The 23,235-nt window shown below is 42.7% G+C and overlaps 1 protein-coding gene across 2 annotated transcripts in view; it reads left to right on the plus strand.

Moving 5' to 3' along the window:
- The window catches only part of SYBU (syntabulin), a 41,808-nt gene that overhangs the window by 12,986 nt on the left and 5,587 nt on the right, over positions 1-23,235 (plus strand). For both annotated transcript variants that reach the window (XM_050891377.1, XM_050891379.1), the window contains exons 3-4: positions 1,640-1,837; positions 22,244-22,346. In XM_050891377.1, the coding sequence (XP_050747334.1) occupies positions 1,640-1,837; positions 22,244-22,346 (301 nt within the window). The remainder of the gene's footprint in view (positions 1-1,639; positions 1,838-22,243; positions 22,347-23,235) is intronic.

A 23,235-nucleotide genomic window follows, 5' to 3' on the forward strand; every position in this document is an offset into this window, starting at 1 on the left:
TAGGCTGAATTGAGCTGATTTGAAGGAATGAAATATGATTAAGCTGGATTAGGTGCTTTGCACCATTACTGCCCGTTGTGCCTTGGGAGCTAATTCTGGCAGGAGGCTGGGCTGCCCCCGTGGCTTGGCATCATGTCTGGCAGTTTGCTGAGGCCTGGGCAGCAACACCTCAGGCTGCTGGCTGCTGTTACATGCTAATGCATATAGCATGCATTGGACGGTCAGCACCTATAGGTACCTTACTCAGCATTGGAGGCAGGAGACGGAGAAATGAGAAGCAGAACATTGGAACAAATAGGTGAGGGTAGGGTAACTGGCCAGGCACGAAGGAAAACTGGTTCACATGAAAGGATGAGGTTGTTTTACTGTGCGGAGGGAAGAATAGTTAACAATAGCAAAAGCTGCTCTTTCCTGCGGAGGGGAGGCAGGCAGGGAGGGGGTTAGATAGTTATGGGGTGCCCTTTTTGACTCATAAATGCACAGCCATATACTGACTTTTAAAACAATCTGCCCATGCAAAGCTCATTGCAAGATCAGGCTTGACCTGAATTATGAACAGGGTGGAAGTGGTAAGTGCAATATGGTCATGCAAATTATTTGGCTCAGTTGCAGGTACTTCTTTGAGTTTCATGTTAGGTAAAGATAATGCACCGGGAGCAGAGTGCAATTGCATAATTAAGATGGCAGCTTTCATTTTGTCCTGGCAAAGAACGAACAATTATATTTCTCCAGGAAAGTAAATATTCAAGGCGTCCCAGTGTCAGAGTAGCCTGTTTGTTTTTGTTGTGTATCTCTAAAAGCACCACGACTTTTAGGGGAGCTGTGATTACTCAAGATTACAGGAGATATGATTAGATGAAGGGGGTGTTTGATATGTGGATTTCACCTGGACTCAGACTTCTTACTTTGCATTTAATTGTTAAGAGCTGGAGTGTTTGTATTCCTTGAGGTCAGGAACAGGGGTCTATTCCCAAGGTGGCTGCTGATGCCATGAAGCGCTGGGTGTGCCCTCAGAGGAGTCCGGCTTTAAACAAAAGCAGTCTGTGTATAACGTACCCTCTTCAGAACCAGGTACCTCACAGCCACTTGTCAAGAATGGAAGAGCTCTGTGATCACGGTTGCTTTAAAAGGAAAAACAATTTTGAGAAACCTTTATTAATTCCAGTTAAATGAAAATCCTGACTTTGTGCATATGGGCTGTAGGTCGTTCTCTTGTTGCTCAGGTAGGAACATATCTTGAAGGAGAGCGTGTGGCCCATGCTTGCTTTTCATCCAGTGTGCGCTACAGAAGCCGTTCTTGTGTCTTATGTGCATGTCTTCATGCTGTAATGTTCCCTAACCTAGCTAAGTCAAAAGAATTCATCTTAGATCTGAGTCTTCATTATGTAGCCCCTGATTTTGTATTTTGTCAGACTTAGTGAAACAAGCACTTGCCGTTTTAGTCTGCCATAAGGTATTCAAGACTTCTTCACAAAATGAGAGAAACTAATAGCTTCTCACCAGGTTTCAGAGCCAAGGTTATGCATATCAGGTAAGTGACTGTAAACAGTTGTAGTCCAAACACCTTTTTTTTTTTAATTCTTCTAACGTTCATGTACTTATTAGTTAGAAATTTTGATGTTTTCCCTTTTCTCTTCAGATGACACTGGCTGTCCTAGTAGCCAGTCAGTATCTCCAGTTAAGACTCCTTCTGATGCTGGAAACAGTCCAATCAGTTTTTGCACTGGTAGCGATGGAGACTTCTCCAGGAAGAAATTCAGTCCAGGGACAATGAGCGAAGGGAACCCACAGCTGGCTCGATACAAGAAGGAGACAAAGACAAGCCTTGTAAAGCCCGGTGAGTATAGTATAGTTCCTTTCGTTTCTTTCATTACACTTTCTAATTGACTGGTACACCTACAGGTGTCTACATACATGGTGTTGTGCTGCCTGTGATACCACTAATGCTGATAGTAAATAAAAAAAAGGGTTGGGTTCTTTCTGTGGAGCCACCTGCAAGGTTTGAAAACACTATCGGTATTAGATTTTTCATGGAAATATAATTAATTGACGTCTTCAGTTTCTTTTATGAGACTCGATGGTGATGTCAAATAACAACTGAAATGGATTTTATCCTATTTCCTGGTAATTGCACACATATTTCACTGGCCAAAGATAAATGACTCTTACTATCAAAGCAAAGGATTATAGTCTTCTGATGTTGTTAGATTTATTGTTGGATCCTGCCTAAAGTTTACGCTGCCAGGCTGTGATAGCTGTGGGGATACAAGATGTCAAACCAAGGCAAGATAATGGGCAGCCTACGTGTGGGAGTTAGGCAGATGTAGATCCATACTGCATTGGCTGAATCAAGAGCATGTCTCCCATTGCCTCAGGCTAATGGGCCACCTCAGAGCACCAGCTAAATCAGCACCTGCTTGTCGCACATCCAAGACTAAATATTCTGGTGTGTCGTTGGCTGCTGTAACTTTAATGAGTAGATACAAAATATTTTTGTGATTCATGTGCAGGCAGCTCTTGATTACAAACGGTCAGGATATTTGTGCTGTTATTTAATTAATCATGGAGACAGAGAGGGTTTTGACCCTGTACAGAGCCAGCTGCAGAACTGACATTGTTTATGAGCTCAGGTACCTCCTGGCTATACTGTTTCCGGAGTCATTTTACCTCTGGAAGCAATTTAGATACTTTCAGGAGGAGGCAGCTCAGATATACCAGCACCATGTTTAATCCAGAAACAGTAGAGAATCTGTTGCAAAAACTCTTCACTGGCTTGGTCATTGAAAGGCCTGATTAAATCTGACTTACCACTATCCCTGCGAGTTCTTCAGCTCATTTCATAGCACCATGTTACTTGAGTGTTCCCAGTCTCCCATTGCTCTGCATAATGGATGACAGATAATATTTTTTCAAGGTTTGTTTTCTGTTCCATTAAAAGCAAGGAATCTAATGCAGGCAGAGTGCAGTGAATATGGTATATGACAGTGAAATCTGCAGCCATGGCTACCACAACCATTTTGAATGTGAATATGGATGTAGCTTAGCAAAATGTGGATAAAGAATTTTGAAAGTTTTTTTTCTACTGAAAAGTCCTGTATACATGGAAGAGAGTTATGCACTTGTTTCAATAAATTACTTCATTGTTTTCGATTATCACACTTAAATTGACCTATAATATCAAGTTATTAGCCTTTTGCAGTAATAGTCAGAAGTCATCTTCATTTTAGTTGATGGTATTATTTCAAGTCTTTGAACAGACTTAGTTTAGGTATTTAGGTATTCTTGTAAGTAAGTGGGCCGTTCTGTAGCTGTCGGTACCTCTGCATTGATTGATCTCTAAGACTGGAAAACTCGTCTCTAGACTTCAAGCATATCACTCCTGAGATCCGTCAAAACTCTCAGAGCAGGAACCGGGTCTGATTTACAGAGTACTTCTAAGTTCCTCCTGCCAAATATCTCACACTTTTTTAGTGGAAAGCTGTCAAACACCTCATGGTAGTCAGCGTGAGAGCTGACACAGGTGAGGGACATTCCTGAAATGGAGAGCACACCAGGGGACAGCTGGGGTTCATTTTCCTCACTGTTGGCCACGGGGGTTAATGTAATTCTCTCCCATTGCTATCTCTTGGCTTCAGGTGGCTCCAGTCTGTTCCCCATGACCTACTTGCGCATGAATTTCTGGTGACTCAGTTGGGAAGATCTAGCCCTTGTGCAAAGAGGAGGCATTGTCATGTAGCAAAACACTCAGGGAGTAACAGGGGAGCAGTAGAAGGGAGGTGGGACGTGGGAGGAGAATAACAGCAATGTGTCCTTGTCGTACGTAACCTAGGTCTGCATACAGCTGGATACCTCAAACTACAGCGCAAAAGGAGTTGTGCATAATATCTTTCTCTCTACCAAAAGCCCTTACTGATTTATGGAGATAATCTCTACTTCATATTTATCTGAAATGTCTTGTGATAACAACTACGTAGCAGAAGCCAGACATGAGAGACAAAAATCCAGCCTACCGCTATCTTTTACAGACTGTGTCCTGCACTACATTTTTGTAGGCAAGTACATCAATCAGTGTGCACCTTCAAAATGCCTGTGATTTTGCTGAAAATATATCTGTTTCCAGGATTGTTTTCTTGGAACATGCTGAATCTCAGAAGTAACACTCACACAAATATTTAGATAATTCAGGAAATGTCAGAGTGGGATAGCACTGAGAATGAACCCTGGGACATTTTTAGGCTGTTCCCAAGCTCCAATGCTTTTCTGCTACTCTAGCAACATCACTTCATCTTTCTTTTCTATACTTCAGAATATGAAATACAACATAGCTTTTTTTTCTCTAACAGCCTAAGGAATTGTTATATGGATCTAAGTCGTCTTCACCTCTTGAAGTATTAACAAGCTAGATTTGGATATCGTTCATAATTTATGTTGTTTGCATAGTGAACCATACTTAATCCTGGAAGGCATTATCACTGCCTCTTGCTAAACCTCTGAAAGATTTATAATCATGAAGAAATTATTCATTTGGGATAGTTGGTAATGGGTTTTATTGTGCATTAAATCCGAATCACAGCAGTGTTATAGGTGAATTTGGCTTAAAATCTGTGCCTGCTTTCCTGGGAAAGGATGGAGAGGACAGGAACATTAAGGAAGATATATAACATCCACTCCAGGAGAAAGTTACAAGCCTTTTAATTTCAGGATTTTAGAAGTTGTTCCTTCTTTTGGATGTGATTCATTTATACAATATTAAAAGCAATAGAAAGTGTGTTGCAGAAAATGCCCTCGCAAAAAGGCTCAAAAAGCTTAATTAACACTAGTCTTAGTTTTATATCAAGATCCTGTGCTGAATCCTACAGTTTCTGTAATTGAATAAACAGGAGCATAAACACTTCTACATATTCACATTCTTGGTGTACTCCTCCTGCAAAGACCCATCCTGAATTCCTGCAGCGCATGTCCACATCTTGTTGAGAATAATGGGAACTGTTTTGCTTTCTTTGACAGTCTTTCTCATCTCGTTTTTTGACTTCCATTAGAATGCTTAATGCAAGGATTCAAAATCTGGATCTGCAAGCTGCAAGGTACTGATCAGGTTCCGAAGACGTGGATAAAGAAGGGAATCTTGGGCAAGAGTTGTGTCAGTAACTTTTAAAAGGCATGCATGTTTAAAGTAACACAGAGATGTACTTGTATTTAAATGTCTGTGAGCATCATAGTTTGAGAAGGGCACCCGATCAGCTGACTGTGTTCAGCATTTCTGGCAAAAGTTCTGGTCTTTACTTTTTTGCTTTTGGTGTCATGGGCACACTTGGGCCAGTTTACTGAATGAGCTGAGGTTACTGTTGGAGCTGTCTCTTGGAGCCCATGGAATTGCTGAAGTTTCACATGAAATTATTAAGACTTAAGATAAAACATTAAGACTGTCCCAGACTTGTCACTTTTGCACCTTCAGGAGCCTGCAGAGTGGAGATGTAAGCACCACTGCTTGAAAGGAGACCTAGGTGAGCCACAGTTAGGGTCAGCTCCCAAACCTTGTAAAGTCTGGCTGTCTGTCATTCACAGCTCGGTTCAGTAATAACCATTCCAGGCAGCAGCAGACTTTACAAGGCTGCAAAAAAGTTATTCTTTTTCACTGCTGATAAAACAACTGGCCATCTATTACTGAATCTGGCTAAAATAGTAACAGTTTGGATTACAGTGCGGTTGAACTGCTGTGGATTATATTTCAAGAAGGGTGGTCATTGAGAATTCAGGCATTAAAACTTTGTTCTGTTCAAAGTAATGGGAAAATCTCAGAGGCTTTCACCACATAGAGCACCTGCGTTTGTTGGACAATAGGCAATGAGCAAAAATTGAAAAACATGAAATTACATCTGAACACAAGAAAATACTTTTTTTACTGTGACAGTGGTCAGACACTGGCACAGGTTACCCGGAGAAGTTGTGGAGTCTCTATCCATGGAGATACTCAAAACTCAGCTGGACATGGTCCTGGGCAGCCTGCTTCAGCTAGACTTGCTTGAGCAGGCAGTTGGACTAGGTGGTCTCAAGAGGTCCCTTCCACCCCCAGCGATTCTGTGATTCCGTGTGGTTGGACTTTTTTTCCTTTAAATAGTGCATCACCCAGATCTATAGTTAAGTAGTTGCAAGGCACAATTTGTGCTTTTCCTGCCCTATCTTTCATGTCCGTGTCCTGCCATTTCACTTATAATGAGTTCATAGACATGAAAGTATAAAAAAAGTAAGTTTTAACAATCACTGTTCAATTAAAAATGTCATTTAACTTTGAGCCATAGTAAGTAATGTTGTACTCGGCATGTGTTGCCAGTATGATCTTTTCTACTTCTTCCTGGTGAATTTGTCAAGTCACGAGTGAATGAGCCTTGGGGTAGGATGTCCCAGTCTGAACAGATTAATCTTTGAAGGCTTTAGGACTATTAGGAGTTTTAGGAGAGACAGGTGGGCAGACTGTATCAGCCTTACATTGGTTGTGAGTACTCAGTAGGTGCAGGTGCTTTTTTAATCAGCGTTGGAGCTGATGATAGTGAACAAAAAAGAGGCAAGGGAAGTGACCCTGGGCAATTGGGAATATTAGTTAGAGCTAAATAAGCCAAACAGATCAGAGAGGAAATGCAAGTGTTCGCTGCAGATTAAGTCTAGCTGTTAAAAATGTCTAGCTGTTAAAACGTAATGCTCTTCCTGCTGGTTCTTTTGTATTGTCCGGTGTATGAGGATTAGATTCCCAGGATACTAAATGTCCAGGAACTTGTTCTTGGGGGCACCCTGTGCGAGCAGAGAGTAGTGGCTAGTTAATCCATTAATGTTAAATTAGCAGATAAATTAATCCATATTGCTACTCTGCTTCCATATGTGTCTGTATTCTAAAGGCAGTCACTTTGGTTATTGTAAAAACAAAACATAAAGGTCTGATTTAGGTTATATTACTGACATCTGGCTGTATGATTTTACAGCTCTTTTGTCAGCTAGCTCCCTCTCTTCAGTATGACTGGGGGAATAATAGTGTCTGACTCTGGTATGTATGTATGTGTGTGCTTCACTTGAAAAACACATGAGTTGGTGTGTAAGTAAGTTCTGCAGAGGATTGTCTTAGAGGTAATTCTGGAAATACACTTCACTCTCAAGAACTTCGCCTTTCTGATTGCAGAAGGATGCAATGATAGGACTTTGTTTTATCTTGAGAAGGCTGATAAAATATTATAAAGACGTGTTTTACTGGTGCATTTATCAACAACATTGTATCTTGTATTTGCATGGCTTTTGTTCATTCTCTGTACCAAATTTCTGCAAGCAGTGGGAAAAATAATAGAACTGTTGTCCCCATTGTTCAGGAACAACGGTACAGAATACAAAAACCAAGTTACAGAATGTGCTAACTTGAATAGATCCTATGGCATGCAAAGAGATTCATTGTTCTTTATAACTGCTGGTTGGTACTTCTACCTCTTATGTTGAAATACTTTTTAAAATGCTGCTGGTGTACTATGTATTCTAATGCAAAGTCACACTGGTTGTTTAAAAAAAATAAACAGACAACAGGAAACCTGTATTTGGAGATAGCAATCATCTGCCTTGACTGATCCCTAAAATAAATTGGTGTGCTTCATTTCAAAAGCAGAATCACGCAAAGGTGAGAACGATGAGAAGACTGGTGACCTCAGTGTAATGTGTCTCTCTTTCTGCTGTGACTTATTTAGCAGTACTTTATAACCCACATTCCAAGACTGCACCTTTTCTGGGGGAGGGATAGTTAAGAACAAGGATATGTCAAAGAACATTTAACCCGGTTACAAATGCAGGATTTAATCAGAGTGCACCATGCTCCCATCTTGCAATCAGTCATAACCTTGCTCGTGTGGTGAAGATGGGAAGATTCGTGCTTCCATTCCTGAGAATATTCAGATAGTTAAGTATGTGGCTGGTGTCACGTGCATACGAAGATTGAAATTAGGAAATGAGCTACACCTGATTCAGTGTACTTTAAATAATTGGTCATAGAACAAAAAAATGTTCTGAAGATGGACTGAGTGAAGTAAGTTGATAACAAATGATGGAGCATCTTGCCTGTGACCGTAAGTTCTCCATATATTTGTTTCTTTTGTACCTCCTTAAAGTATTTGAATTAATAATAATCAATCTCTTGATGTGCCCGTGTTTATTAAGTGTAAAGCATAAATTCTGAGGGCTGCAGAGGAGCTTGCAAGTGAAAAGAGGAAGAGCAAAAGCCCAGGTTCCCTGAGTAACTTCAACCTGATGAGGATGGCTTTAACTTAAGCATTAGATTTTTAAGCAGCTCGATACTTGGCAAAGAGCAGATACACAGTGGTCAATGACGTGTGCTTCTGGAAGGCTTTCCATCTGCTTTTTCAAACATCACCTTGGCAATAAAAAGGGAGGAAGCACTTGAACATGTGTCATCTTTCTCAGATGTAAGCACATGGTTCGAATGCTTCACTTCTGTCCCACACCTGATAGCAGCCAACGTAACCATCCTGACGTTCAAATCCAATGGTACACAACATTTATTCCTGTACAGTTTTAATCTCACTCTTCTCCCTTTTTTATATGTGCACTTCATAATTTTATTTGGGACAATAAAGTTTCTGAGATCTTTTCTAACACAGAGTCTAACAAATACAGTTGTGGCAGTTTTCAACCCTATTCCTTTTTCTCATTTGCTTTTGCTTTTCTTCCTTCTCTTTGCCTTTCATTTTGGGCCCATACAAAATAGCTACTGCTGATTTTTCTAAATAACAGTGTTTCCGGATAATAATTCTGTATGCACTGAGCCCTCCTGCATATTTTACTGATGGGATCCGCTTTAATTTCACGTCTGTTGCTATGGAGCTGTGTAGATTTGCTTACTTGACCTGCCAGCACAGGGAGTTATTAAGGACTCGGTCGCCATGGGTACCGGCGGACAGGGCATGCTTCGTGGGGAGATGAACGTACACATCTTGCCCTCCAGCAGCGAGGATACCGTGTCCGGGTTCAAGTCTGTGCTATCCTCAAAGCTTGCGTCCTAGAGTTGGGCATGGAGGGGCGTCACCCTGCGAAGGTTTGGTGTGTTGTAGCAGTCGGTGCTGTGAGGTCTGGAAGGCAACCAGTGCTGAGGTCTGGAAGGCGACCAGCGCTGTGAGGTCTGGTGGATGGTGGGGGGGTGGAAGCTGCTGCTGGGGGATCCGTCCATCATTTGCATAGCTGAGCCCCCCCCCCCCCCCCCCCCCCCCCCGTGCTTCAGAATGTCTGGGTCCCTGTGGCAGTTTTGAAACGGTGCCTCCCAGGTGGGTCAACGGATCCAAGTAGATCCCGTCGGAGCTCCTCCGTCTGGCATAAACCCCTTGGTTTGTGTGAGTCAGAAGAGGTGAAATTTGAATCTACAGGTCTCCTTAGACGACCTTCAGGAGCTGTGGGCTGCGGATGGGGACTGGCTCTCTTTCTCTGGTCCAGTGACTGGTCCCATTGCTCACAGGAGGTAGAACAGCTTTTACAGGTGAATCTGCCATTTCCCTTCTTCTGGGGGTTACAGGAGCTGTTTCGGAGGTGAGGGAGATGTGAATTCACAGTCTTGAGCCACGTTGGATAAAGCAGAGATGGCCTGTAATTTATCTGACCTCAATTCCATATCTCTAATGTAGTTGTAATCATCTCCGCCTGCACAAGCGCACTAAGGTCTTATTTTGTTTTAAAGGAGATATAACGAATAAAATCAGTGAATCTAGTGTGCGGTCTTTCTGACCAAATATATAAGCATTTACTTTAGGATAAGATAAATAGTACCTTGAATTCACTGGTTATACTGACTAAGTCTCTGTTGACTAAAAATGGGACCAAGGTTGGCTTGGACATGGTTGTCTACATTAGAGACATCCACATTTAGTCAGATGAATCCCACCCCTGTCTCCTGTGTTCCTCATCAGGTCTCTGACAACTCTGCTGTTAGCCCTTACTGAAGCCAAGTGCAGTCTGTCTCTTTTATTTTATTTTATTTTTTTTAAACAGAAAGGAAAGTCAGTCTTAGACATTCGGTTGCCAAAGAAAGTTTGTGTTTGAAGATCACGCGTGGATCTGCAAGTAGGTCTAATTAGATGCCTTTTCCTCTTCTGTTCATCCCTGATAAGTTTAGGCAGTCTCTGTTTGTCCTGTTTCTGAGGACCGCTGCCCAAGGTGCCTAGCATTGCACAGGGAGATTATCTCATTTCGCACTGTGAATTCACAGGAATGAAGTATTTTTAGGACATACGCTAACTAAATCACACTGAAGTGAAAAGAGCGCTCTATAACTTCCAAGAGAGAATACTGGAATATAATCAGAATATAATATTTTGAGCAAAAGATGCTTAGAAAGTTAGGTAAAAATTACTGGCATAGCGCTATTTTTTTTAGTTTGGATTTATATATATTTTAGATTTAAACTTTGAATTTAAACAAATTTGCTTGAATTGATGTGGAAAAACATGTTCAAATAGCCAAGTATTTCTTTCAAATGAGAATAAGCAAAGTAGCAGCTACAAAGAGTGTTTCGGCTTTAAAGTGTTTCATATTTTTGAACCCAAATCTACAAGTTCCTGTTAAATTCAAGTGGCCTAGAAAAACAATCTTTTAATTCTGTGTCAGAAATTTTATAATCCACCCCATTCTAAAAAAATATTTTAAATGTTGCTTGGTAGAGACGCAGTCAATTAGTGGTTAGGCTGTGGCCTCTCAAGACATAAATCTCTTTTTGTTCAGAAGACTCTCAGGCTGTAGCAAGCATCCAGATGTCACAGCAACAATGGAGGATCCAAAAAAGAAGCCATCAAGTTGCAAAGGAGGAATTGGCAAGTAAAAGGTGAAAGCCTGAGCCCCACCTGTCCTAGATAATGACCTGCCCAGCTGTGGGCTGGTGGCACAGGCCACCTGCAATTCAGGGTCTTGGGCACAGATCTTCTGCAGTTAGGTACTTATCTCCTTCCTCACAAAGAAAAAAAAAAAATAAAAGGAGATTCCCGTTACTTAGTTCAGTAAAGGGAAAAGAAACTTATGTTTAGATCTGTTTGTGCCTCTTTTGGAGGATGGACTTGAGCACAAAGGAGAAGAGTACCCTAATACAGGGCTGCTGGGCAGGCTGAGGGGATGCAGCGAGTCTGCTCCCAGGGAAGCTGTTCCACTTTGTTTAATTTAGTAACTGTTTTATTGGGGGTTTGAAGCCGAGTTCCCAGCAGGCACACCATAACTCCTTTCTCTCTCTCTCTGGCCCATTAATTGTCCCGATACCACTCCAGATGTACAGAAAGTGGGACAGCCACTGTTAAAGGGAGATTCTCGCCTGAGGATGCCTGCAACCTCAAGCTTAGCGTTGCGCTTGGTCCGTGAGAGAGCCACAGCTCTAACTGCAAATCGGAGTGAGTAGGGGATGCGGATATGGGACTTTTGCAGGGAGCACCCAGGCTGCTGGACAGGGTGACCCTGTGCCAGCCAATTCATCTTTTAGCTCCAAATGCCTTTTGATAGAGATGCAGGTCTCCTGGGGATTGTGGGGACGTGCTCCTGCATCTGGAAAAGATGGCTGAGTGCCTGGCATACGAAGGGCGCTGGGGTTTAGAGGTCAGAGTTGAGGCAGGTATGGAAGATGGCAGTAGCTGTGATCTTCAGTCAAAAACATTTCTTTTTATATATTCAAGCAGGTTTTTTTTCTCTCCTCTGCTAATCCAGAGTGGAATATGAGCCAAAAAAGAGAAACTGATGCTATACACACTGCACACTCTTACGTATTTGTTTTAAAATGTGTGTGAGGTCAAGCTAGAACATGCTTTGCAATTTGTGTATTTACTGCAGTGAATTTTCTGCTCCTTCTGGCTGTTTTCTGTGGTTTTCAGCCCGCTTCACCTCCACAGAAAGAAATACTGTGCATATGAAAGAGGCCATTATGAATCTTCCCTTAGGAGACTTTTTTTTGTGCTCTACTTTTAAATTACAATCTGTATTATTTATGCCAATGTTTAAAATAGCGTTCTGATTCCCTGGTTAAAGTATTCTGAACCTACTCCAGCTACATTTTACTATGCACAACTCCCACCAACCATCAGTTTTTATTTCAAGTCATTTTTCATGAAATAACACGCATCGTAGCCAGAATCCTGTGTTGCTGTTACATGGTTTTCTTTACAGTTTTCCAGCTGTATTCCTCTTCCCCATGACAAACAGTGTTGCCAGTATTCATTTTTATCTTAGAATACACAAATTGCATTCCCTTAATCTCCCTTCATAAACAGTGCCCTGTAATCCTGTCATCATTATTGTTGACCTTTTTTGGAATTCCTCCAGGTTATTAATGCCTTTTTAATGAGAATCCTGGGATTTAAACTGTTTTCTGAGCAATGTTTACTCAAGAATTGATAGATTATTTCCTTTTCTATTTTCCTTTATATCCCCTATTTCTTTTTTATCTGACATCTTACTATGTTCAAAGTGGAGCTATGCAAATAACTGATTTGGGGGTTTGCTGCCAAATTAAAACATTAAAGAAAACCTTTGTTTCAGACTGAACAAAGACAATACTCAATCTAAAATATTTAAAATGTTTGGGGAGATTTTTTGATGTTTTTACCCCCTTTTTAAAAGAAGAAAGAAATTTGTTAGTTTTCAAAATTAAAGCATCATTTCAAACAGAAAGTAGAAAATTCTGGTTTTCCATTTTCTTGCCACGTTTGACTTCAAATCATAAATAGTTTCAGTGTTCTCTGAACTTTGTTTTTTTGGTGACCAAATTACCACCTAAAAGTTTTTGTTTCTCTTAGAGTGATTACTTCAAATACTTTTTGAGCACTGTTGAGTGGATATGTCTATATATTCCTTGTGTTTATATATCTGTATTTATATGTAGACATGGAAAGCTAAGGGAATGTCTTTATTGTAGTCATGCAAATCTCACTTACTTGATTTCACTGTGGTATAAAGACATGGGGTAAATTGGTGGTTACTGGGCTCAGAAGTGGAAGCTTGACCGTAAACAACTAAGGAGGTCTTTGCAGATAGTGGTGGCATTTTGAACACTTGGCCTGTTTAAGCAGTGGTATTTTACTTGCTTTTATGTACTTAGGTATCTAAATCCTGGTGAAGCTGTGTTTTAGATGCCTTCACTCTGTTTTGGTTCTCACTTGAAGTTACGATTCTGAGCTCAGGAAGAGCCTAGGAGAAAGGAGAAATGCACGTCCAGTCCCTGTTCCAATAAAGAAACGACAATTAAAAATCACAAAATAAAACCCAGCAGCCAGAAGAGCAACTAGATAGAGGTTGCCCAACTTTGCCCAAAACTTCAGATTGTAGAGCTTAGTTTTCTCAGGTGTGTTGGGTGCAGGGGTTGGGTAGAGTCTCCTGATAGACGTGGGAGCTGTGGGAAATTCAGGCCTGTTTGGATTTCACCCATGTAGCAGGGGGTAATGAAGACAGGCATTCCAAATTGGGTGGATTTACAGAGGAGCTGGAGAGGGGCATGATAAGCTGAGAGGACAGGAACCTCTTCTCTTCATCCAGTTCTTACTGCTGGATGTGGTGCGTGTTCCTGGTGGTGTGATGGGGAGATGTTGTACAGCCTCCTCCCAGTTCCAAGCTAAATCTGGCCCTGCAAATCCCAGGTGGATCCCTTCTTTGCCCAGTAAAGCAGAGAGCAGAAGAGAGCTTTTCTTGGGCCACTTTTGTGTGGACCCTGATGTATTTGGTGTAGTGTGAAACACCCAGCCTGGTCTTTAGACAGGAGCCAGGCACCGAGCTGTTCAGCGCTCTTAAAGCCTGCTTCTAGGCATGCCCAGAAGCAAGAGTTTCACACAGCTGAGAAGCTTTGCTGATTGAGACCGACGGGAGGTACTTCCCGAGTGAGGTGGCAGATAGGGAGAGCGCCACTTCCAAAATTCCCCCTGGGAGCTGGGGACCTCGCATCCTTTTATAAATCCAGCCTCCAGCCACTGCAAGGTGGACATTGCTTCCCCAGGGAGCTTGAAATATATTGCCTTTAATGTGACATAACAAAATAGTAAACCTGCTTTATAATAGCATATCTTATATATACTGTTACATAAAATATATTTAAAGGAAATTAAATTCTGCTGGGTTTGTTTCATATTTTATTAGTATTACAAGCCTTGTCTTGCTTCCACACTGAGGCACTTCATTACAGGTCTCTGTTCCTCCCTTCTGAAATTCTGTAAGTAATAGGAAGCTGTTGGCTTTTGAAATCCGGGCAGGCTGTGACTGTTTGCTAGAGTTGGCAGAATACAGTATGACCACAAACCCGCAAAGATTAATAAGCTGAAAAAGCACAGGCTTCTTGTCTGTCATTTGTGCTTCTTAACGGTAAGAGTGCTATTGGGGAAAAAAAGCAGCAAATGACAGCAGTCGTAACTTGAAATGCATTGCCCTCAGACCTACCTTGGTTTATTACTGTAAAAAATACAGCTTAGGCAACCAATCAATATACTGGGTAGAGTTTTACTGTTCTTTTCAACAGATGACACTTGAACTCTATTAGTTTTTTGTAATCATTTCAACGTGTGTGTTAGAGTAAATATTTGATTAGGTTATGACAAATTTTGGTTTTCATCCTGGGACTGCAGGGTTGTTTAGTTAGTTACCTCCCAGATATGTTTCTTGTTCCAGTGTTTTTCTCTTCCCTGTTGAAAACATGTCAAACTGATTTAAAATGATTTATGCACATTATAATGAAAACCACATGTTTCTATTAAGGGTGACTGTGCAAAAGCTTTCAGCTGAATCAGGTTTAGCATGTGATTCCATGCATTTGCATATATGCTGTGAACGCGTGCCTGCGCAGTTACTTGCTGTACGCCAGCCAGCCTCTCTCCTCCTTGCGCACGGGAACCAGATTTAGGAGATGTGTTGAAGGGGCCTCTGAAAGCCTTTTGTTAAACTTCTGCCACCAACGTGACGGGAGGGCTGGGATGTTTTCCCAGTCTGTGATGGAGTTCGCTCCCTTTCTGTGTACTGCTAAGTCATCTCTGCCAAAGATGACATTTTCCAGCTCCTAAAAATACTTCTGACCAGCCTATCCATTTCCCTTCAAACAGACCAAATAGCACTGCCAGGTACATAAAAAATCTCCTAAGGTGACTCTACATGCTTATAAAAGATACTTGTCCGTAGGTGGATTTACACATACATTTTATAAAACTGTCAAATGCAAGTTGAGTATCATGTTATACAACTATCTATTTTTTGAACCTCCAGTCTCAATGTTTCTATTGAGGTTGGTGTAGCAAAGCAGCATCCTTCCATCTCTGATCCAAAGAGCCTTTTTGTTTGAACAGGAAGATAAGTTCCCCAGACTGTTCCCTTCTGCTCTCTGAACATATGTTCCCCCTGACAAAGGTCATTTCAGGCTGAGAAGAGAAAATTGATGGGAGCCATTTTTAAGGTGTTGTTAGAACAGCTCAAACTGCATATAGAAGCACAAAAAATAATTAGGTCCGACTGATTTCTGTATGAAGAAACTCCTTAAGATATACAAAGCAGAAAAAAAAAAGCCAACTTGCAGTGCTCTTTGTCTGTTCCAACATCTGCTTGTGGCTGCTCTACAAATCCATGAATTAAAAGCAATTAAGAAAAACACAAACCCAGATCATAGTGATATGCAGAATATACATAATGGCTCTCAGCCAATATCAACAATTAGTTTGTAGTGACTGTGTTTTTAGAGAAGAGCTTGATTGATTGTGGTTTCACAGCATACACAAGTCATATTCTGTATTCATTTTGAGATCTGCAGTACTTATAATTTGCATCAATGTAGTTCAGATTACTACCAAAACTATAGTATGTAGATAAGATCAGAAAACTGCTTAATGAGATAAATTTAATTATTTGATAACAACGCTTCTTTCAAAGTAAGAAGAGTAAGCAAGCAAGGTGACCAAAAATCAAGATAAATAATTAATTTAGATCACACAACTAGCAGTCTGAATTGAAGGGACCACTTGCAACATCAAGTTCAGATCCAAACGCAGGGAAGCAGGATCTACATTGCAGTTCTTCCCCGAAGTCTTCTGTCTGGTATTGAGCTGGAAGTCTCCTGCCCAGCAGGTTTAAACAATTTATGGAGAGTCACACTGAAAGTTTTGCTCCACAACCCCTCTGACTGCGTCTTTGCCAGCTGCCCAAGTTACCAGCTGTTACTGCGCCGTGCAGTCAGCTGAAATGTGATTAACAGATCTGTCTGATGAGCGAGCACTGGCAAGCAGTTGGGTGGGTGCCACCCAAGAGTGGGGAGTGATGGCATCATTGGCCCGCGCAATGGATAGGGGAGGCGATGCCTGTTGGCGCCTTCAGGATTGACAATGCCAGGCATTGCTGTGCCCAGCTTCTCGCCATCGTTCTGGGAGCACAACTCACAAATCTGAGCTTGATGACTAAACTGCATATAAAATAAGAGGGGATGGTTAGGTACTAAAATCCAGGATTCACAGGAGAGAGCATGCCAGGCAGGAACACACCTCCACCAGTCCGTAGGAGATGCCAGAGAAGAGTGCCCATCTCCCAGACTTAGCCACCTACTTGTAGTCCTGAGTGTGCCCGCGTGCGTGCCTCACATTCACTCTGAACCTCCGTACTGGAGCTAAACCATCTCTGTAAGTGCAAGCAACCAGCACGTTTCATTCCTTTGAAATACAGCCAGCGCCAGTGCTAACACCCTGTTTTGTGTTGCAGCTGAGCAGTTAGAGCTCGGGGAAAAGATCAGAGTTCAGTGCCCTCCTTAGACGAAAGGAGTTCAAATCCACATCTCTTATAAGAGTTCCTGAACCACTGCAACCTACTGGTCATCCTCAACTTCCTCCACTGACTCTAGACCTCATGGTAGTGGAGAGTATGAGACGTGGGCAGAGGTAGAGCATGTGGGAGAGCTTGTGTCGCCCAAAGATTAGAGCAGTCCACATGGAGGAGAGTTCTGTGTCCTGTTCTTTGCTCCCAGGATTATGCCTGCTTTTACCGAGTTACTGTTTGGTGTGAAATATAATAGTAAGTGCAAGATAGGAGTCTCAGGTATAGTAATAGCAAGTCAAGTAAGGCATAAGTCAAAGGCCAGGGACTGGAACCAAAACCCACTGTCAGCCATGGGCTTGACACTGTGATTCGAGTACACTTCCCACTAGGAGACTCTGCCCTTGAAATAGGTCATTTTTAAGGGTGTTTTCTGAAGATGAAATGCTAAAGCAAGACTTCATCACTTCTTTGCAGCTTCTTTTTCTTACATTTCTCAGTGCATGTGAGCAGTGTGGTTTTCTTTCCTAGATTGCTTGTGGTGTATAAAAACAATCTTGCAGGAATAACCCCGTATTAAATAGAAAAGAAGCAGCATTAGCGTTTCCTGGAAATGTACTGCTTATGCTGTTAAAGATTGGAACTAGAGATGTAGCTGTGAGTTAAAGGTTTCAAGATAAATGAAACCAAATATCTTAAAAATACAGGTCCTTTCAATAGTGGGCATTACAACTGAATTCTTTCTACTTTTCCAGCTGTTTCTAATGGCTTTGCTGGAGTTTTTATGCAGCCAGGCCCTATCTCTTCCCCTGGGGTCTCTAAATAAAGCTATCTACAGAGGCAGCGTGCCACTTACTCCTCTAGTTGCTGCATGGGGCTGGTGAACATGTATGCATATTTTGGTCTCTTTGCCGTGTAACAGGATGCTTTTGAAGGCAAGGAAGCTCAGCAAATTTAAGTGCTTTACATTTTGAGGACAAGCTGTCTCTGTCAGCACTGTTTTATTTACAGCTCTGTTTCACTGGGTGACTATATGCAAAACCTAGCATTAAGAGTGATATATATATAAAGAAGTCATGTTTATGGAGTCAGAAGATAGATAAGCCCTGTGGTTTATATACTTTGGCAGCTATGAAACAGTGGTGAAGTTGCAAATAGGAAAGACACAAAAAGACTAAATTTTAATAAGCTCATATGCATCCTGAGTTTTGGGAATCCAGTTCTGCTGCTCAGCTGTCAATGTTCCTGTCTCAGATATTACTTGAACTTTTTCCTTTTTTCCATATTTTAATCTTACTATTTAGACAGCAAATGGACAATAAAATGCACACAAGAAAGTTTGAGCTTTATTCTCATAGAAGAAAAAAGATTAAATGCTAAAGTGCAAGCAAAACTTTAATATTGAGGCCAGAAGACCATACAACAAGGTATCCAACCATCTGTAATGGCTAGAAATAGCAGACTGGGATGCCATACTCCAGGCATGCATGTGGGGTTATTGTGTGACTCTGTGTAAGAAATGTGTATACTGTCTCTATATACATACATGACGTGGTATTTCTGTGCTTGCATACTGTCCCGGTAGGCCCAATATACCTGATCTGTTCTACCTGTAAAAGCTGTGAATGCAATGTGTGACATGGCCACTGTACTGTGTCATTATCCTTGCACTATGGCTGAGGCAGTGAAGAGAGCAGAGGTCAAGGTGGGGCTTTTCTATATCCAAAATGTGGGAGCGACGGCTGCACTGCACGAGTGGGATAAACACGCACCAGTGCCAGCTGGAGGCATACCTGCCCTTGCACAGGCAGCTCTTTCTCCCTCTCCTCAGTCCCGCCCCAAAGTTTGGACTTGGATCACATGCAGGATGGAAAATTTGCCCTTGAGTCATTAGTAGGAGGTTGCCCAGTCGATGGCAGTGCTGCGGCAGGACGGCGTTAGTCCCTGAGCAGTGGTCCCCGACCCACGGTGCAGATGAGCACACGCGTCTGACAGACCGTCACCGCCCTCTCTGCTTCTGCCTCTGCCTGGGTTGTGCCTGCCGGCACTACCTGCGCTCCTCATCACGGGCGGCACAGCACGCCGTCGCGGGGTTGCAAGCTCCCTTCTCCTCTCCTCCGTGTCAGCTGGAGCTAGGTGACTGTCGCGGTGCTGTCAGGGCAGCAAGGAAGCTAAAAGGCAGCAGAAAGCATGATGCTGTCTGCAGCACTCTCTTAGCTCAGTGCCGTTGCCCATCGAGCAGTAAAGTGCAGGGACGGCGCTAGATGCTGCACCATTTCACTCCAGCTTCTCGGATACCCGTTCCAGGCAAGGAGCAATCCTGGAAAATGTTACAGTACTTTGTTGGCCATCCTTGTGTTGTTCTTCCTGTTGCATAGAGCAGCGCACAGCTCCGCTCCCGTGGCATGGGTGTGCTGCTGCTCGGAGCCCACTGCCAGGCGGGGGGAGGCCGGAACGAGAGGCCTCCCAGCATCGAATGCCATACGTGCAGCACGAGCATTTCCATCAGAGCGTATTCCTGAGTCGGCTCGCCTGCCAGCAGGCTGTTGGTGCTGTGACACAGAGTGGCTGCAGCATGGAATAATATGTATGAATGGATTTCAAATGAGATACCACTGAAGCCAGTGGCTCAACGTGCAGCATCTTTTGCAGGAAAGGGTGGGTAAGACAGTACTCTTCACAGGGAAGTCTCAGATCAGGACAAAACAAGTGTTACGGCCAGTTAGGACAAAAGAATATGTATTTGAGAAAAGTCAACCTCTGTCATGATTAATGCTGAATTGGCGGGCTGTTCTGGGGCTTACATGTGTGAGCTTTTGCAATCACATTGTCACAGTGACAAAAATAGTCAACAGGCATCCTTAGGGAGCTGTCAGCCTGGAGAGCGGCGTTAGGAGAGATGAGAGGCCATGTTCGGCTCCTGCCCACACTCCTGCTAGGTAAGGAGTTTCACTCTTTGTTAAGACATTTGTAAGACAGAAGTCACACTTACCCAGGAGAATATGTTGCAATTGCTACTATATGGATAGATGCCATGTTGTTTTGCTTAGAGATGTCTACCAAATGGGAGAAAATATTTTTTAAAGTCTCGTAGTAACATTGCTGTCGAGCTGTGCTACACGCAGAGCTGGCTTGAACATCACTAACGCACTTGGAAACGATACTAGCAGTGACCCCTTTAATTTATAAAATGTTCTCAAAGATCCTATAAATAGCCACATGCCTAATTTTAAGCATAAGTAGTCTCCTGTGCTCAGTGTTAAGCTTGGGTGTAGCTGTTATCAGAATTGGGGCTAGAAAGGTTAATTCGTGCTTTGCAGCCACAGTTCCTGGTCTCAGATGCAGTTCAGTCTTTCAGAAAGCTCAGCCATCGAGGTGGTTGCGTCTTCAGGCTCTGCTGACTCTTACCGGCAGTGCCTAGCTCGGCAGCCCTTCCCAGCACTGCGCTCCAAGCCAGGCGGGTCAGGGAGAGGCGATTATTAAGCCTTGCTTCCTTGAAATGCTTTCGATAGCAAGATCTGATTATGATGTGGTCTACTTAACCAGAGGTGAGCCTCGGCTAGGGCTCCTGCTCTCTGTGCCGCGGCCAGGACTTGGCTTTGGAAAGCTGCTGGCGTCTTGCAAGGGCAGGAATGTTTTGGGGGCCCGAACACCGGAGGTATGACATCCATGCAACGTGTTTACCTGTTCGGGTCTTTTTTGGAAAGGTAGATTTGGGAGTAGTGTGGTACTGAGACAGTATTCGGAGTGTACTTTAGTCTTGTAGATGGGAATGTTTTGTTTATCAGGAAAACTCTGTTGCAGCTTTGGCCATCATGTCCCACGGTCATTTTGCTTCCCCAAGGAGAGGGTCACTGACATCTGCATCTGTAGACATGATATAAATACTCTGTGAAACAAAGCGGCTTTGCTGCTCTCCCTCCCTCCCCTTGCAAACTTGCATGCAGTTCTGATCTGGTTACAGCTGTGGTGACTTGGATCTGAGTATCAGGGGTGTTGTGCTGGGATGGAGTTGGTTAGAGGTGATAAAGCTGGGTCCCTGGGATACCCTTTTGAAGAGCTAAGCTTTGCATTTGAGCACTTTGAAATTGGGCTGAGGAATATTCTGGGCTGGGCTGAACCAGAGGCACAGAGAAATGAGGGCTGGTCTCAGACCTGGTGAGGTTGGGAAAGTACTGGGTTAAATCCGAACACATCTGATTCTAAGACCGGCTGCTAAGAGTTGCCGGGTGGTAAGGATGGTTGCTGGATGTCTCATCCTCTTTAAGGCTGTGAAGACAGGCTCTGACAAGGCCTTTTCCCAGTCCCAAGTATTCAGGGGTGCAAGATGTGCCCCTCACCATCAGCTCTGCGAAGGATTTAAGAGAGATTGTGCACTTGAAGGTTTATCTGCTGCAGCGGGGGTGATGGTAGCTGCAGCTGCATCCCCGCCTCGTGGAAAAGATAGCAAAAATGGGATTTGTGGTAAGTCTGCAGCCGCTGGCCTGGGGTGTCTGTGTGTGGGATGGTACCCAGAAATTCTCAGGTGAGAGATGCTCCCCCTGACCAGCTGCTTAAAGGATGTTGGAAAGTTATTTCCGTCTCCTCAGATAATGTCACTATCCATTATTGTGGCTCTGCAGCATGAGACCTGGATATGGCTTGGGACACCTGCCATTTGAGTGACAGACTGAAAAAAATCCTAACTTTTGGGTGGGTTTTTTTCCAGATGATAAGACTTTCTTAGTACATCTACCTACTACTGACCTTAGCAAAATGAGAGCAGTTTTCCTTGTATATGCCAGCGCTTGGGAAATAAACGCTGTGATGCATAGAAAGTCGGTAATCAAATAGATGGCTTAGCACCCGAGAAGGATTTGAGAGCCACACATGACTATTGGATTATTTTAAGGCTATTAGAACTGCCTTACTATGCTTCTGTGCCACATGAAAACCTGCATGCGTGTGTACATATATATATGCATATACCCTGTTAGCCTATATACATTTATACATATATACATGTATGTATACATAATCTCAGAAACCGAAATAGAAGCAGCTTTCCTCCCAGCAAGTAGTATTTTCGTGTGGTTTAAAGCAAGAGAAATCTCCAGTTACAATTGTGTGCTCCTAATCACTGTGCTCCTGAAGGAGCCACGTGAGCAGCCTCATTCATCTATTGATGATTGTGAGAAAGCAAACAGGTTGCCACAACAAATGTTCCTAGCCGAGTCCTAAAATGGCTTCTGTAGTGTGAGGGTTTTGTATCCAAATGTTTCTTCTGCTCTTGTTGAAGTGCCAGATCTGAAGAAATGTTGAAAATCTGGAACAAATCCAGCACTTGTCCTCAGGGATGTTTGAAAATTCATGCAACTTCGGAAATTCACACAGGACGGACAAAGGAAGGATGCTTGTGATTCATTGTTATTTTGAAAACAGTCTTTGAGTTATAATTTCCATCATGTTTTCACTCTTCCCTTTTCCTTTCCAGGGAGTGAAGCCGATTTTAGCTCTTCAAGCAGCACAGGCAGTATTTCAGCACCTGAAGTCCATATGTCTGCTGCTGGAAGCAAAAGATCTTCTTTTTCTCGCAAGTAAGCAAAGCAATTTTTCCCGAATATTGCAAGTGTTGCTAGTGCAAAGATAGACTACTGTGTAAGGTCTTGCAGCTAATACATACAATACCAGTATTGTGAGTTTTAAAACAATTTGGGTAATGCTATGCTCTTGGGCAGCACTTACACTGATGAGAACTGTGATATGAGAAAGAAACAAAAAAAAATGCTGTATTTGGAGCACAAAAATTGTCAATATGCCAGATCAGCTGACTGCTATGTTTTTTGTTGTTTATTCATAACAAGTATGGGAGATACAATCAGGTAAGGCAGAAAAAGCATTGGCTGGAGTGGAGGAGGAAACAACTAGGTGTATGTTAGCTAACAGCAGTACTTCTAACCAGTTAACCTTAACCTTTTGGTCTTATCACTTTGTTTTCTCTCTGTAATAGATTGTCAGCTCGACACATACCTTTCCAGATCATGACCTTATTTTTGTAGGAAGAACTACACAATATTGCCTTTGATACTTTTTTCTTAAACAGCTTTGCCCAACCTTTATATAACTAAAACTATATGCAAATAAAAAAAATTATCATAGTCATCTATCTAAATGAACCTTTCATGAAAGATTTCTGTAAGATTTCTCCCTATCGTGTGTGAAGTGCAAATCCAGACAGCTTGCGAATATGGGGGCATTGGGATGGAGCAGCGCGCAATGTGCTCTGCCCACGCAATCCCTGCTGGGTACATTTTTTGGAGTAGGAGGAAAGAGTTCAAATCGACAGGACTGGTTTCCTGCCCTTTGTGGAAGAGCTGGCAGGCAGGCTGGGACTGGCAGGAGGATCCCCGTATGCTTGAGTCACACAGACGTCTCCAAGGTCGCAGTGTGCCCCAGTGTACAGAGATCTGCAGAATGATGCTTAAT

This window comes from Gymnogyps californianus, chromosome 2 (genome assembly GCF_018139145.2).
Source record: "Gymnogyps californianus isolate 813 chromosome 2, ASM1813914v2, whole genome shotgun sequence".
Classification (NCBI taxonomy): Eukaryota; Metazoa; Chordata; class Aves; order Accipitriformes; family Cathartidae; genus Gymnogyps; species Gymnogyps californianus.